This window comes from Podarcis cretensis, assembly GCF_951804945.1.
Source record: "Podarcis cretensis genome assembly, chromosome: 7".
Lineage (NCBI taxonomy): Eukaryota > Metazoa > Chordata > Lepidosauria > Squamata > Lacertidae > Podarcis > Podarcis cretensis.
Genome location: NC_137176.1, coordinates 46,818,423 through 46,835,597, shown reverse-complemented (window position 1 = coordinate 46,835,597; position 17,175 = coordinate 46,818,423). Strand labels below are relative to the sequence as shown.

Below are 17,175 nucleotides of genomic sequence, written 5' to 3'. Positions count from 1 at the left end.
AAGCAATTTATCAAAGAAACCAGATATGTATCTTTAATTATCAGGGCTAATACTGTAATTTGTTGGATAAAAGACTAACACTTCTTGCCACAATCATAATTTCCTTTAATAGTAAATTGGGTACTTGACTACCTAACAGTTTGCAAGCAAAATAGGGCCAGCCAAATATAAAGCAGTAATTTCTATATACTTAGGGGATTCCTTAGGTATGCAGGAATATATAAATGTATAAATTAGAAACACGTCTTTCAAAAAAACAACCTCAAAAACCGCCCAACAAAGTTGTGTTGTCAAATCTATGGCTGAGCACTTGCGACAGAGAACATCAATTAAAGTATGGTTTGAGATAAAGGAGAAGTGGGGGGAAAGAAACGAAAGGAACTAAAGAATGAATTGACCAGCTGAAGGCCCTGACTATTTCATTCCGATACTAGACGGGGATAATTCAGTGATAACGGGGGGGGGGGGGGAGAGAATGCATGCAGAGTGCGATATTAAACGCAGTAAGCAGGGCTTCCTCCGAAGTAAGCAGGACACACTGGGAACATGCCCCTCCCTCCGCCGGCCAGGATCCTTTTGCACGAGCACTTGCCGGGCAAATCCTATTACATCCAGCGGGACTTACATCTGAGTAACTAACGGGACATACCGGGTCCGATCACGAGGCTAAGCAGGCGGAAGCAGCGCGACTGACGGCGAAGCTTCCTCACGCGGCTCCCTTCCGAAGCCGCCGCCGCCGCCGCCGCCGCGCGCCGCGGCCACTGGGGGCAGCAGCGAGGCGGCCTTTCCGGAGTTGCGCGCGCACCCGTCCGCGCTTGCAGCGTCATCCTGAGGGGCCGGTTTGAATGAGACCCCGAGGAAAGGAAGCGCCGCGCCGCCGGAGCTCCTTCTCGCTTCCTCTGCGCGCCCTGAGCCGCCGCCGCCGCCGCTCCCGCCGTCTTCCTGCAGGCTGCTCTCGCTCGCCGCCATGCCGCTTTTCACAGGTGAGCCTGCTCCGCCTCCCGCCACCAGCGCCGCGCAGGGGCCTAGTGCGGCTTCTCCTTCGTAGGCCTTGCTGGGGTCCTCCCGCTCCCCGGGCCGGGGCTCGCTTGCACGGGGCTGCGCGGGCTGCCTTCTCCGAAGGGCCTTCCTGCCCACCAGAGACACGGGGAAGGAGGGAAGGCGGTTTTTATCAGGTGCGAAGTTGGCTTGGCATCATGGAGACACCTGCCCTGGTGAGGGAGGAAGAAGTAGGGGGTCGCTTCTTGTTTGCAAGGGTCCCCTTCCTGTCCAGGAAAATGGGGTTGCTGCACAGTAAGCCTTCCTCTAGTCTTCTCATGCACTGCGTAAGCCACCCGTCCTGGATGATTTCGAGTGGCAGTCTTCAGCCTTGTCAGAATCTGGGCCCCTTTTGATCACAACATGGAATACGGGACCTTCTTCATAAGTTATTTTATGCACACACACATCTTCCTTCCTTTTCCCCAGTGGTGATATATGCCGCAAAGGAGAATATAGTGGGCTCCTGTGTGGGAGTGTGAGAATTTTGTTGAATGCTGCTAGCCATGCAGTAGTGACGGGAGCTTTCCCTCTAGAAATCACCTTTGCATACAACTGTTAAGACTGAGTCCTTGTTTTCCTTTTCATCTAGTAGCTTTCTGTCTAGCCTTCTTTTTTATCTTTTAAAGTGAACAACAAAATGATGGTTGGTGTTGATGCCACTGGTGTGATCCATAAAGATCAGGACGTGATGCAATGGGAGGTACTGAGGACTTTGGGGTCTTCTGAAGACCAATGGTTTACATGATGAATAACACTGTGGTGAATGTCTCAGCTTACACATGTGAAAGCTTTGGTAGAAGTTCAAATAATGACCCAGTTTGCAAGTAATGCTAAGCCAACACATGGCTGACCATATAAGATTCATTATTCTGCAAAGTTCTTGACTGCAGAATCCTTTGTGCTTGAATAGTGAATCTTTCCTTTAAATTTGTGCTTTACAGTATTTCATTGTAAAATGAAATATAAACCTCTATAAACCTTTTCAGTGTATACAGCATGTAAGAACTGCACACCACTGTACCATAACTTGATGGTTCTATTTTTCTTTCTTCCCCCTTGCAGTTAACGTAAAGTGGGGCAAGGAGAAATTTGATGGAGTGGAGCTGAATACAGATGAACCTCCAATGGTATTCAAAGCACAGCTTTTTGCTTTGACTGGAGTTCAGCCTGACAGACAAAAAGTGATGGTGAAAGGTGGAACTTTAAAGGTAGAGTTTGAGAATAATTTTGCCATACTTTTGTCATTGTGTGTTTTATAAATTTCGTGGATTGTTGCCGTTCTTAGCAGGAGAAAACATATTGAGTTTGGCTTGTGGGATACAGGTAGAGAAGCACCAAAAAAATTAAACAAAGCAGGTAACCATAAAGTGGTGCTTCCCTTTAGGTACTTATGTTTTGGGTATGGTAAGCTACATGGCTGAAAGGAAGACTACTTCCTGTGTGTAATGTGATAACTAAAACTAGCATATTGATGCAAACCAAAGAGAGCTGGTCTGCTTTTGTGATGTTTTAGAGAATGTGTGTGATACCAATTCACCAAAATGGGTGCAACCCACCAAGCATTGCTTCCAGATGTGCCCTGTTCAAATGAACTAGAGCTCAGTAGTGCTTGGTAGGTTGCAAGAGGTATCTTGCATGCAAATATATAGATACACATAGACACTTGTTGCTTTCTTTTTCGTTTGATGCAGTGAGCTGATATGGTAAAAACTATCAAATCACTCAAACTTTAAGCTTTGGCAATTTGATGCCATGAGTACTGCAGGAAAATTCATTCCTGTGTCTAGGACATTGAAAAACTATAATGTGTCCTAAATAGGGCAGCCATTGAGGAATGGTTGAAAAGCCTGGGTGTGTTTTGCCTGGAGAAGATTAAGACAAGACGTGAGAGCTGATATCTGAAGTACTGTTACTTGTTGAAGATGGAACAGACTTATTGTCTCTTGCTTCAAAGGGCAACACTGAAAGTGATGCTTGGAATTGCAAAGAAATAGATTTTGGCTAAAATTATGTGAATACAGTGGTACCTCTGGTTATGAACGTAATTCGTTCCGGAGATCCGTTCTTAACCCCAAACCATTCTTAACATGAGGCGCACTTTCACTAATGGGGCCTCCTGCTGCCACTGCGCGATTTCCACTTGCATCCTGGGGCAAAGTTCACAACAAGGAGCATCTACTTCCGGGTTAGCGGAGCTCGTTACCCGAAGCGTTCGTAAGGAGGACGGTACGTAACCCGAGGTTCCACTGTACTTCCTAATGCGTGAACTGTTCAGCAGTTCTTGTAGGACATGCCCATGTATTCTTTGTTAGAGGTATTTAAACAGAAGAGGGATCTGTCAAGGATTGAGCAAGAATAAACCTTGAGGAAGCAACATGCACATACCTGTCTCTAATATGTAAACACTTTTCTAGCTGCCTTAGCAAGTAGTAGCTGTCGGTAAATAATTCCTTCCTGGCTAGCTTAAGAACTTGCTTATTTTTGCAGGTAAACAACATGAAACACCTGCTATTTTATGGCAACTTATGCTTGTATATAGTTGGGAACATTTTCATATATAATTGGAAAACCTATAAAACATGAAGCAGTCTTAGATATTACACTGCTTATTATATAGTTAATGGCTTGCACAAAGAATGGCATTAACAAATACAGTGGTACTTCGGTTTATGAACTTAATCTGTTCCGGAAGTCGGTTCTTAAACCGAAACTGTTCTTAAACCGAAGCGCACTTTCCCTAATGAGGCCTCTCGCCTCCAGTGCCCTTTCACGGTTCAGATTCTGTTCTTAGACCGAGGTACCACTGTATTCATAATCTTCTGAGTCTGTGGCTTGGACTCTAGCTTCCATCCTTTGAATTGAAAGGTACTCCATTTGTGGGATTAGACTTCCCACCTCTTCTTTTCCTTAGTGGCCTTCTGCCTTCACATAGTTTTGAAGGTTAGGGGACCATCGGGAATTGAATGGCAGGAGGACTGCAGCAGCAAGAAGGAATTGCTGAAAATCAGGGGGCCCACCTTGTGAGAGTGGAAGTGCTGATACAACACTTTGGGGAACAAGCCCATGTTTGCAGTTCAGAGTCGCTGCAAGTGTACTCCCCATCCATTATACTGCACATTTTCAGTCTCTTCTGTGATAAAGGAATGCTCTGTGTGCACATAGCCTTTCCCTGTTTCATGTATTAAGTCTTTCTAATGGATGAGAGTGAGAGCTTTTACATAGGTGGGGCTCTATGTGTGTTCTTGAAGCTGCTGCACTGCAGTTCACATTGGTGCAATCTGCATAAAGTTATTCATGTTTTTGTACTGTTGGAATGAATAGCACTTAACTACGTCTTTCTGGGGATTGTGCCTGGGGTTTTGCAGCTACTAGATCTGCTGACTCATCTTAATATTATTTCAGGCACTTAAATTTGTTTTGTTTTGTTCAATAGGATGATGATTGGGGCAACATCAAAATAAAAAATGTAAGTATTGCTCAGTGACTATATTGGGCTGGATGTCTTGGATCCTAATTTTTCTTCAGTGAATGGGGCAGAGTTCACAGAATGAGACTTTTCTGCCTCCCCCTTCGCTCTACACTTTTGTGCCCCTGTCTTCTGTGCTTCTTTGGGGTTGGAGACCCTTGGTAATGGTGTGCGATATGGTGTGGAAGCTGCAGGTGGAGGGGGGTTGGGCAGAAATCCCCCCTTTTATGTGAATTGTTAAAACCTTGTTCTGTATTTGCTACAATTATTCAGCTGTGAATGTGGTAGTCGGGGTTTTGTTTGTTTGTTTTTTAAAGAAGAAGCAAGCATAAAGCTAGTAATGGAAAGTCAGACTTAATGGCTGATACCATTACTTAGCAATCTTGGTAAAAAATTTCCTGAATGCTTAGTAAATAAAAGCATCACTGGAAAGAAGACAGGCAAGGTTAATATGACAGAGCCTACATTTTTAAAAAATGAACTGGAATATACTGATAGTGCTCAAATATTATTTTTGAAAGATATTCCCTAACTTGCACAAGTAACCAAAGTGTTAAAGGGTCTAAACCACCATGCATTTTATTTCTTAATTGTCTAATTATAGTCATTGTTCCTTTTTTGAACAGGGCATGACCTTATTAATGATGGGTTCTGCTGAGGCGCTTCCTGAAGAACCAATTGCTCGGCCTGTCTTTGTGGAAGATATGACAGAAGAACAGTTAGCCTCAGCTGTAAGCATATTTTTTCATCCCTTTGCAGAAGTCTGAATGTACTTCCTCATATTGCCACAATCAAAACAAAATAAAAAAATTCCTTCCAGTAGCACCTTAAAGACCAACTAAGTTAGTTCTTGGTATGAGCCTGAAGAAGTGTGCATGCCTGAAGAAGATACCTGAAGAAGTGTGCATGCACACGAAAGCTCATACCAAGAACTAACTTAGTTGGTCTTTAAGGTGCTACTGGAAGGAATTTTTTTATTTTGTTTTGACAATGGCAGACCAACACGGCTACCTATCTGTAACATATTGCCACAAGTTTAACTTAATAATGTGTTGTGAACTTGCTTCATTTTCAGAGAGAAGTCTGGATGTATAAGAGCTGCAAACCTAGTTTTGTATGCCTGAGAAGGGTGTTTGAGAAAGTCTAACAGTCAACTGCTTATTGCCTATTAAGCTAGGAAAATTTCAAAAGCAGTTTGTGGCATGGTGGTGGGGTAGCTGTTTAAAGGAAAGAAATTGGATTCATTGGACTACAGCAAGCCTTTGCATGAGTCTTAAGGTTGCAATACTATACTTGCTAGAAGTCAGCTCCATTGAACTCAATGGAACTGTTGAGTAGACTGGTATAGAATTGCACTTTGGATCCATAGTGGTGCCTTAGTTAAAAGTGTAAAAGCTTTTCTTTTTTTGTTTGTTTGAACAAACCACTTAATTTTGTCCACAGAAAAGTAATAGCTGTTCATGTACTAGCCTTAGCTGTGCAAAAGTGCTATAGAACTAAATGTTGATAGTGCTTTCCTGGAAATCACTCAGGAAAAACTGCTGTAAAATATTCAAGCACTCTTATATTTTTGTGGTAGATGGAGTTACCATGCGGCTTAACAAATCTTGGGAATACGTGTTATATGAATGCTACAGTTCAGTGTATTCGCTCTGTGCCAGAACTGAAAGAGGCCCTTAAGAGGTAGGTTTCATATTTTATTCAATGATGTTCAAAATCATTATTAAATAGAGATTGTGGCTTTGGGGGATGGGCTTCAGTATGAGCACCTTATTGTTTTTAACATTCAACTTCTCTTCTTAATGGGTACTAAATATATTGATGCTTACAATTTGGTGGTAGAATTCAGATCCAGTTAGTGATCTGCTTTTCTGCAAGTAAGACTTAAACGCTATTATGAATTCTTTTAAAATTTGATTTCTATTCCTATCCAATTTATTCCAGAATTTTTTCTGTGCCTTGTTTGCCTAGTGTAGCATATTCAGTATAATAGCTTCTATGTTGGCTTTTAAGAATACTTCTCAGGTTGCCAAATCCTAGAGTACTGTGATTTGAGATGCAATTAAGACTGATATATTAATGCTTTCATATTAAGTAGCTGGTGCAAAATTAATTTACCATGCCTTTAAAATAGTGTTTTCATGCTTAATGTTACTTCTGTGTGTTCTTTACTGCCACTTTGCTCCCGCTCTTTGTGAATTCATCAAGAAGCAGAATAGGCAAAGGTTAGTCTTGTTAGCACTTTGGGAGGTAGGAATCAAATGAATGACTTGTATAACTTGCATATAAAACAGAGATTAATAGAAGTCATAACATTCTGAAGCATTCCAGATGGGTGAACAGTTCGGCTAAGCAACTCTTTATGGACTCGTTGCCCTTTTAAGGCCTTGATTTGGATCTAGAGGTGCTCTTGTGCAATTGAAAGGCAGTTTTGCTTATGCAAGGTGGCTTTCTGTACTTTCTTCCTTTTCTGCTCTTTCGCTGCAGTCCCCTGTGCCACACTCCCATGTTCTCCCAGAGGGTTCCTTAACCCTTGGGTGTAGCTTGTCAGTGGGCATAGGAGACTGGTAGGGAGAGGAAGGGATCGGAAAGCCATATTGCACAAGTGAAGTTCTGATTGCTCATGTTTGGGCCCAAGCGCTTGGCTTTTAAACAGTAACTTCATTTTTAGTATATCCTGAGATGGTAATGATAAATATGGAAGCCATGGTAGGTGATGGTTGTGCCATAACTCAGTGAACTCAATGTGTATAGAAATGCAGTTATTGGAAGGCAGAATTTGGAACTCTGCAGAATAGAGAACTGGTTTTATCTTGTGTTGTTGGGGAGATTCTGCCTTGGAGTAAATTTGTGGCCTCATTTCATTTCTGTGTACAGTGAAAGGAGCAAGACAAGGAGCCTAACGCTGTCCCAATGTCAGTGGGAGTAGAATTTCTGGGGTGGGATGGAGGAACAAATAATGAGTAATCCAGACTTGGGGACAGAAGGATCCTGGAAACCTTGTGCTTTCCTCTGCACATGTGTGCTCACTGTTCTGCAGACACTAGAGGACACGTTTTCATTATTATTTTAAATGGAAGCTGACTCTCAATTTCTACACTTTCATTAGATAAGTTTTGCTCCAAGTAACACAGTCCTGATAAAAGTCCACCTCAGCATTATTTTTGTGGGGGCTGCATTGATTCCAAGGCCAAATTAAATAACATGTTTTAAACATCTCTTTAGATATGCTGGTGCCTTAAGAGCTTCAGGAGAAATGGCCTCTGCTCAGTACATCACAGCAGGTTTGTATTTGATCATCAATGTAGAGCTTTCTGCTGCTTAAAAAACCCTCTTTGTAACAGAATTTTAAGGATTCTATTCACTAGATTATAACTGAGGGGAAGCCAAAAGCAAGCGGTCTCTTAACAGGCAAAGAAACACATCTCACTGTCTTATTTTTTGTACTTCTGAAATGTCTAGGGTTGTCCCCACCCCAAATCAATTACTGTCATTTTGTTGAAACTGATGGGTCCCTTACAAATCTCCAATTCTATAATTCTATCAACAGTTAATAATGTTTCTTGTGTTTTCAAAGAATCTCAAATATAACTAATGATTTCCAAGTGTGAAGTTTTATAATTGTGTTTTAAGAGCAAAAATATCCTTATTCAGAGGTGCTCTTGAGGAGCTACTGATAAATTTTGTAGTAACAATTGGCTTTGGGTGCCATGAAGGATTCTCATACACTGAATCTCCACATGCAGCAGTTTAGTCTGTTACAAGGGTGTGATGTATTTAGTCCTGTTTTGCAGGTAGATTGTTGGGAACATATGATGTAAAAAATTTAACTAGCCCTGTTCTAAAAGTAATACTATGGTATACAATAAAAAGGGAAATATTTATTTGAACTATATTGTGTTTATTGCATCTATCCTTTAGTGCTTAACAATTTAATGTTTATTCACTTTGAAAAACAACTCTGTTTTATTTTTAAGCTCTTAGAGATTTATTTGATTCCATGGATAAAACCTCCTCTAGTATCCCTCCCATCATTCTCCTCCAGTTTTTACATATGGCCTTTCCCCAGTTTGCGGAGAAAGGGGATCAAGGCCAATATCTTCAACAGGTAAATGCTTTTATTTTACTTTCTAATATTCAGGCAGCATATGTCTCCCCAACATACATCTATTGTTCAACCAGTTTCATATGTTTCAGTTGTGAGGCAATAATTAAGTACAAACCTACGTACAGTTTGTGTAAACTTGAATTTAATAATTGTATTCATATGATTCTGTAGCAACTATGAAGAAAAACACTTTTGAAAGAATGTTAATACTTCAGATTTATGATGTTTGCAGTAAACTCAAATTAGTATATTTATTGCAACTTCTTTTGTCAAACTCAAGCTATCACTGTGCCAAACGTTTGCTTTTCTCTGCTTCTTTCATAGGATGCCAATGAATGCTGGGTTCAGATGATGCGAGTCCTGCAGCAGAAGTTAGAAGGAATCGAAGATGACACAGTTATGGAAGTAAGTGGTCTTAGTCTTACAGTCCTGGAGAAAATGGCATTAACTGTGCTCAGCCAAAAACAGCAACAACTTTTGATTTTGACACACACAAAAAACCATGTGTTGACTGTGTGCAAGTTTTGGGGTAAACCTTAAGGACTGTGACCTTTAGTACATAACATTTTAATACGTTTATTATACTGCTGCATAGCTTCATTTCCAGAGACTTGCCGAATGTGTCTCCCCCACCCCCCCCAATACTTGAACAACTGACTGTAGTGGCAACAGAAACCTGTCCACATTTTTAACTTAGAATTGAAGTCTCAAATATTAGCACTGTGTAGAAAAAACCTTGAGTAGCAACTACAGAAATAAGAAACTCAAGCTGTTGAATACGCCACCATCAATAAAAAGTTGCTTTGATGGAGTATATCTGAGGTACATATACCTAGAGATTTCAGAGAGCACAACTGTCCTCATTTATCCAGTGTTAAGGAACAGCTTTAAGCTCACACAAAGGGTTTGTCCATGCAGAGCTCTCCTTCATATTGAAGAGGATGGGGGATCATTAGAGCTCTCCTGTTCACTAAGAGCTCCTGACTGAGCTAATATAGATTCTGAATGTGCTGGAAGCTGTCAGTCAGTGGCTTCCACATGTGGAGTACCCACTCAGCCTGGTTTCACTTCCACTCCCTGCCTTCCTCCTTCCATGTCCTGCAGCTGCTTTAAGCAATTTCACATAGGGAGAGGAAGTGTTCCACTTTTCAACAGCTGTCAAAGCTCAGGTCTGTACCCAGTCTTAATAAGCGCAGTAATACTGAAGGTCAGGCAACACATTGTAAGAGTAAAGGAACTGGGAAGATGTAATGTGGCTTAAAGAAGCTCAGAATGAGAAGTCTGTTTCAGAGCACAGTTCAAAGTTGTTGGTATTGACCTTTAAAGCCCTAAATAGCTTCGGCCCTGTATACCTGCAGGAGCGACTCCACTTCCATTGTTCAGCTTGGACACAGTTCCAGCTCCGAGGGTCTTCTGACGGTTCTCTCACTGCGAGAAGTGAAGTTATAGGGAACCAGGCAGAGGGCCTTCTCGGTAGTGGCACCCGCCCTGTGGAATGCCCTCCCATCAGATGTCAATGAAATGAACAACTGTATGACTTTTAGAAGACACCTGAAGACAGCCCTGTATAGGGAAGTTTTTAATGTGTGATGTGTTACTGCGGTTTTACATTTTGCCAGAAGGAAATGGGCGACATATAAAAAATAAATTGTATTATTATATTACTTCTTTGTTTTTACAGACTGACTCTGGAGCTTCAGGAGCAGCAGCAGCACCTCCTAAAAAGAAGAGCTTAATTGACCAGTTTTTCAGTATTGAGTTTGAAACTATGTATCCTAAACGTTACTGGCAATACATGGGGGATGATGTTCATGGTAATAGCAACATGGGCAGGGTTGGGATTTTACTGACACAAGAGGAAACTTTTTTTTTATAGGATGGGTGATTATTAACATAGAATAGAAATAAGGAATGGCAAGTGGATAGAGGGAAATGAAAATTTAAGTTTGGGAAATCTCCCAAAGTGGGAGCTACACAAACTTTGTTTGTTTGTTAGTGAATCTGGGGCAGGGGTGAGGAATCTGGGGCCTTCCAGATGTTGGACTTCAAGACTCATCCACCCCAGGCAGCATGGCCAGTGGTCACAGGCAATGGGAGTTATAGTCCAGCAGTCTCTGGATGGTCACATGTTCCTCATCCTTGAAGTGATGTAGCAAGGTTTCAAATCAAATAAAAACACAGCCAGCTGTTTTTGTTAAACAGTTCCAAAGTTGCAAGGGGCAGGTGGCAGGTGAAGTTCATGCCAGGATGTGCAAATGTGTCCTGTACTGTTTGTTAGCAAAAGAATTGGTCACTGCTATCAAAACAGCTTTCCTTGAAATAAGCACCATTGTTTCACAGCAAATTAAAACATGCTGAAATGAAGAGTAAGTATTGACTGGCACTTCTTTTAACTGTTTCATTAAGCTCAGCAGTGTTGAAATAGAGCAGCACTTCAAGTCTTTGCATAAATATATATTTGTCCTTAACATTACGCAAAGCATGAAATGCACAGAAGCAGAAGAGGAGGATGTCACAAAAGGAAGAGAGAATCAACTCCAGCTTAGTTGTTTTATCAATCAAGAAGTAAAATATCTTTTCACGGGTCTTAAACTGGTGAGCAACTTCACTTCATTGTCTCTGGAAGTTGCTTTCTTTCTGTAGCACAGTGCTTGAAAGACCTTGCTTACTTTTGGCTGGCTTGAAAACAAGCCACAAAAAGATGGTGGGGATAGGGAGAAAAAATTGTTGTGTGGGTTGTTTGGACACAAAATGCAGATTTGTGTCCTGAACATGCACTCCCAACTTTTAGGTGTCTTAATCTGTAAAGCAGAATTGCATTGCAAGTTATGTTTTGCATTTTGCCTTCTCTATCCCATCCGATTGCTATGTATATACCATTTCTTTAGTAGCTTAATTTTTTCTATGCTAATAAAGCAGAGAATTCAAGAGGACTCTCCTCCTTCTTGGTCTCCTTCAAAACTGATATGGTGTTAAGGTAGAAGACTGAGCATGAAATGTAGACTAGTATCCTAAGTGTGACCACAGGATTAAGAACGCAGAACAGATGGGGAGACTGTCCAGACTAGATTGGGTTGTATGAGCAGATGTCTGATTGTACAGTGTGGAATGTCACCCTTTGCTTTTTAGTTCAGACTTTAAAATGCAAACTCAAAATGTCACCAGCTGATAAGCATTTCAAAGACATCTCCGACTGTTCCATATCTCCCTATTCTTGGTGATTGCTTGAAAGTGCTCCAGAGATTACTGCATTTAAGACCCATCCATTGGTATAGGCTATATCTTATTTTGGCAGAAACCAAAATAAAAGCAGGGAGAGGGCAAGTTAAGACACCAAAGCAGGGGTTTTGGAATGATTTTGTATGATGTGATGTAGTATTATGTTTCTGTTTCAGCGTCTTCAAGAAGAAATTACCAAGCTGTCTCCAACATTGCAAAGAAATGCACTCTACATAAAATCTGTGAGTAAAATTTGTAGCCATAAAACTGTTTATGTTGACATTTTAGAGGTGTAGAGAGTAATAAAGTTCAAAGATCCTACAATATCAATAGATTGGATTTTGTTGTGCTGCATAAATTGGAGAAGTACGCAGTATAATTCTAAGTATTGTAATCTGATGCCCCATTCCAATACTGTAACAAGTAGCTTATGGGAGTAACTTGTATCACCTGCACAATGTGCATGTACCTTGCTGGGAGTGGGGGTAGTGTGGGGCTGGGTAAATAGTGCAAGCCAAATATGGGAACCTGATACTACTTGTACCAAAAGGTGTGTATTTTGTTTGTGGATTTTGCACATAATCCAGTTACAGTGGTACTTCAGGTTACAGACGCTTCAGGTTACAGACGCTTCAGGTTACAGATGCTTCAGGTTACAGACTCCACTAACCCAGAAATAGTACCTCGGGTTATGAACTTTGCTTCAGGATGAGAACAGAAATTGCAGCGCAGTAGCAGCGGGAGGCCCCATTAGCTAAAGTGGTGCTTCAGGTTAAGAACAGTTTCAGGTTAAGAATGGACCTCCAGAACGAATTAAGTTCTTAACCCGAGGTACCACTGTATATGGAATTCAGTGTTCTTATTTTCAGTGAAATTTCTTCTTGTAATCCAGGGTCGTACAGGATATAAAGTTTAAAATGAATGCATACTTCATTTGCTTCCACTTGCAGCTAAGTAGTTACTGCTGTGAATATTTTGCTTGTTTTAGTCCAAGATAAGTCGCTTGCCTGCCTACCTGACTATTCAGATGGTTCGTTTCTTTTACAAAGAGAAAGAATCTGTGAATGCCAAAGTTCTCAAGGTAGGTGTTTCATACATTATTATTATAATTATTTAAATTTGCCTATAGTTCTTCATCCAGAAGATCCCAGGGCGGTTCAAAACACCACTACAGTTCTGCTTTTTGATCCACCTGGTGGTCAACAAGCTGCTAAGTGAAATTGGGTGCTTCCATGTCAATTTAAACTGTTGTGATAGGAGTGAAAGCTGAACCAGCATAGCCCATTTGATTAGGAGCATGATTTTTCTGCTAGAAAATGTTTCAGACCATGTGATAGTATGAAAGCTGTAACATGACAGAACATTCTGCAGACATTCACAGAATATATTTTTATATGTTAAGGCTAGGCTATGGAAAAGGCTATTAGCTCCAGCATATACTTTATGTGCAAAAAGTTCCAGATTCAGTAACTAGAATCTCCAGGTAGAAACTTGGGAGTTGCTGCCAGTCAGGAGACAGTTCTGAGCTAGATGGCAGCTTGCTATGTTCGTAAGTGTTTTTTGTTTTTTAAGTAAATCCTGAGTTTTAAGTGAAAAGGCAACTTTAAATGTGTTAAATTAACTGCATTTAAAGCAATCCTGGGAAATGATGTCTGTGGTGGTCAGTTAGCTTCATATGATGCTTTACAGAGATGTTCAGCAAGCCTCTCTTCTAACTGCTCCTAGGATGTTAAATTCCCTCTTATGTTGGATGTATATGAGCTATGTACATCAGAACTGCAAGAAAAGATGACCCCGTATCGATCAAAATTCAAGGAACTAGAAGACAAAAAAGCCAATCAGCAGCCAAAGAACGTAGGTGTCCTATTAAGATTGGTTTAGCAGTGTACCTAATTTTCTTTTATACACAAGCCTTAAATAAGAGCCAGCATTGGACAAGTGAACCATTATGACCCAAACATCATTTAGATGCTTTATAATAATGCTGTATTTTCAAAAATTTAAGACTTGAGTATCAACATTTGCTGTTGAATTTCATTAATTCCTAGACCTAGTAATTGTATTAGCGTATGCAGCTGCCATTTCCCTCTTGCTGACAAATTCTTCCCTTTAATTTTATTAATGGGAAAATTAATGGATAATCCCACTTGTTGAAAGCAGAGTGGCTAGTTCTTCATTGGTTGTGCTTCTTACTCTGGCTGTGATACTTTTGGAGTTTCTGTAATGCTTTGACACACCATGTAATTTGCTCCAAAGACTTTTAACTTTTATTTAGAAATTGTTTCTCATTGATAAAGGTCATCAGTGATCATTTATTAGGATGATACGTTATTTTATTTTTAATGTATTTCTCTTTTGCCTTATATGAACATAACTTATGTAAACCATAAATATGTTTATTTTTTAAGTCTAGTAAAGGTGATGGTGCACAGAAGGAAGTTCAATACGAGCCATTTTCCTTTGCTGATGGTAAGTGGAAATTGAAAGGACTTTGGATACATTTAAAACTCTGATTTTTTTCACCTTAGATTACCATAAGGCATTTAGGTATTGAAAATGGACAAAACACATAAGCATTTTTATTATTTCCTTGTCTGAATAGCTGAAGATATATTTGACCAAGTGAGTGAAGGGTGTAAGGGGTGTCTGATAAATTGCACAGCTTAATATTTGAATAGTACTTGATTGCAGTATCTATGGTACAAAAACTAAAGCTCACAACTGCTACAGAAATATAACAGGAAAGAGATCAGGTGAGATCATGTCTTTGTACCAGACAAGCATTTGATCTTCTACACGCTTTTTTTGTTGTTAAAGTAGATGATTTTTAAATTTTATTTTGGCTTGCACTTGTTAAAATGGAACTGCGTAGTTTTTTTACGCATGTTGTTTGCAGTCTGCCACAGGTAACAAATCTGGACAAAAATAACACAGGTAGCAAAGCGAATTTCTTCCCAAGCCTGTTACATGTAGTTCTGCTATTTGCTCTATGTGTCTACAAATTTCCTTAACCTCATACACTGCTTAATTTTGCAGGCAGTCTCTTCCTTCACATGCTTAATTTGGTGTTCTTGGGTGTGTGCATTCATGAATAAGGATTAAGGATCATAGGAGTTGTAATCTAGCAGCATCTGGAGGGCTATAGGTTCCCCATCCCCACCCTAAAGCTCTAAAGCAGGGGTTGGGAGCCTTTTTGACCCAGTGGGCAAGCCACTTATCATTTCCAATTCTCATGGGTCAACTTTGGCAGGTCTAGACCTCTTGTCAGTGCTGGTTGTCAAGTATTTTTGCAGCACTGGGTGGTAAAGCTGCTTTCTGCAGGAATCCACTGTGCAATCAAGTACCCATGAGGAACTCGAGCTGCACATCTGATTTAGCTGCTTCAGTATCTGCCTGACACTTGACACCACATGGACAAGTTTTGGGGAAAGTAGGCTTGTTGCCCGAATTTGTGGGATGGAAGGTCCGCATGCCTGCTGTAAAGATTCCTGTGGCAATCACAAAGAGACTTGGGTTAAGTGTGCGGATTGTTTACTGTAGTGTTACATTATGATCTTTCTCCCCCAGATATTGGCTCCAACAACTGCGGATATTATGACCTACAGGCAGTGCTAACACATCAGGGAAGATCTAGTTCTTCTGGACATTACGTATCTTGGGTTAAAAGAAAACAAGGTACTGAGGCAATTTTAGATGCCAGCAAAATAATAGTACATGAAGGTTGACTGGTTTTATTGAATGATAAATTGGAAGCCCTAGCTCTGAATAGTTCATGTAATATGTGGTATTAATTTACTATTTCTTTTTCTTCACAGATGAGTGGATTAAATTTGATGATGACAAAGTCAGCATTGTTACACCTGAAGATATTTTGAGGCTATCAGGGGGTGGAGACTGGCATATAGCTTACGTTCTACTTTATGGGCCACGCAGAATTGAAGTAGTGGAAGCGGAAGTGGAAGCTGATTAATAGACTTCATTTTTACCATTTCTGCCTAGGTGTGAAATAAATTTCTTAATTCCAGAGAGCTTCACAGAGGCTGCAAAATTGGTTCCTTCAGTCTACTGTCATTTGGAGCGGCAAGGAAGCAAATCAGGTTTTGAAACTGACCTCTGCACTAAAGTCACTACTACAGTCACTCAATAGTTGTTATATTTGAAATTGATTTTAGTTTTCAGGTTGCAAAAAAGTCCATTTTAAAACAACTAAATTTTAGCAAAATTAAGCAGGCCTCCTGCCCTTTCCTCTAATGTTATCAGCAAGATATTTATTACACACCTATTCATGCATCATTTTGTTGTTAATTCTTGCATGGTTTCTACCAGTTCAGTAGCTGTCGATCCTTTCTATTGTGTCTTGACAGCTTTGTCAAGTGGAATATCAATTGTTGCCTCAACATGTAACACAGTGCTGCTGCCCATAGCCTATGGAAATATGGCTACAATCACGTATTTGTCCAGCCTGATGTGCCAACCTGGTCTGTTCTGTTGCTGGCATTCCATGACTTTGAATAAATGGTGATCAGTAATGATGGTGCTTCTTACATAAATGTTTGGTGTTTTGTCTTCTTGCTAGAGCTTAACCGTATACCTCTTGGCTTGTATCCAGTGCAGGGCTAAGTAAGCATCCCATCCAGCTTCAACAGGAAACCAAAGAATACAGTTTAGCAAAACTGTGATTGGTTTAAATTGAGGTAAAGGAGAGGAAGTGGTTACAGTTTTGGGAAATAGTTCTTATTAAAAACTTATTTGAAGAGGAGCAATCTACCTTCTTATACTGCATGTTGATGTTATATGCTTTTAAATGGGTTTAAATACTATGATGGGTTTCTGTAAGTTGGTGCTCTGTATAGAAGTCAATGTGTAAGCAGTCACTTCTCTTCCACCATATTCTTTCATCCTGTTCCTCCTAGAAATATTACAGGCTTAATAGTTGGTACACTTCCCTAGTCCAGTCTTATCTCCATGGAACGTATATTTTGTTGAACCTGTCACAGAAGGCCAGTTTTCCTGCTACAAAGTCTTCAGTAGTAATTAGTTAAATACCTAGTAATAGCAGTAAATTATAAGCAAGAAAAATGGTGTAGTGGAGTTTCTGGCAACAGAAACCAACGGTGCCCAGCAAACCTAGGTCTGACAACTTTCTAGGATTTGAATCAATTCAATGTGTTTGGTGAACAGTAAGGGATCTACAAGAAGCCACCAATTTAAAGCAGGCAGTATTGGTCTGTTTGTGTGTAGCTGGCTTCTTGTTTGATCATGGTCAGGCCCAAACTTGATTAGCTACAGCAATGGCACTGTATTGGTCAGGTATATAAGCATACCTAGGGAATGATGTGAA

General features: G+C 40.4%; 1 protein-coding gene across 1 annotated transcript; it reads left to right on the top strand.

Annotated features, from left to right (window-relative positions):
* The first annotated feature begins 801 nt into the window (after positions 1–801).
* Positions 802–16,384, top strand: USP14 (ubiquitin specific peptidase 14). Its single transcript, XM_079984799.1, has 16 exons — positions 802–983; positions 2,104–2,249; positions 4,475–4,507; positions 5,134–5,238; positions 6,087–6,190; positions 7,733–7,791; positions 8,485–8,615; positions 8,940–9,020; positions 10,297–10,385; positions 11,096–11,210; positions 12,011–12,076; positions 12,823–12,915; positions 13,560–13,688; positions 14,243–14,303; positions 15,402–15,509; positions 15,650–16,384. The coding sequence occupies exons 1-16, from the start codon at positions 968–970 to the stop codon at positions 15,802–15,804; spliced, it is 1,491 nt and encodes a 496-aa protein (XP_079840925.1). The 5' UTR covers positions 802–967; the 3' UTR covers positions 15,805–16,384.
* Positions 16,385–17,175: the final 791 nt, after the last annotated feature.

Excerpts from the sequence above, each read along its gene's own strand:
- USP14 (XM_079984799.1), top strand. Across the intron at positions 14,304-15,401 it reads GCCATTTTCCTTTGCTGATG|ATATTGGCTCCAACAACTGC; the intron begins GTAAGTGGAAAT and ends TTTCTCCCCCAG. Across the intron at positions 15,510-15,649 it reads TTGGGTTAAAAGAAAACAAG|ATGAGTGGATTAAATTTGAT; the intron begins GTACTGAGGCAA and ends TTTTCTTCACAG.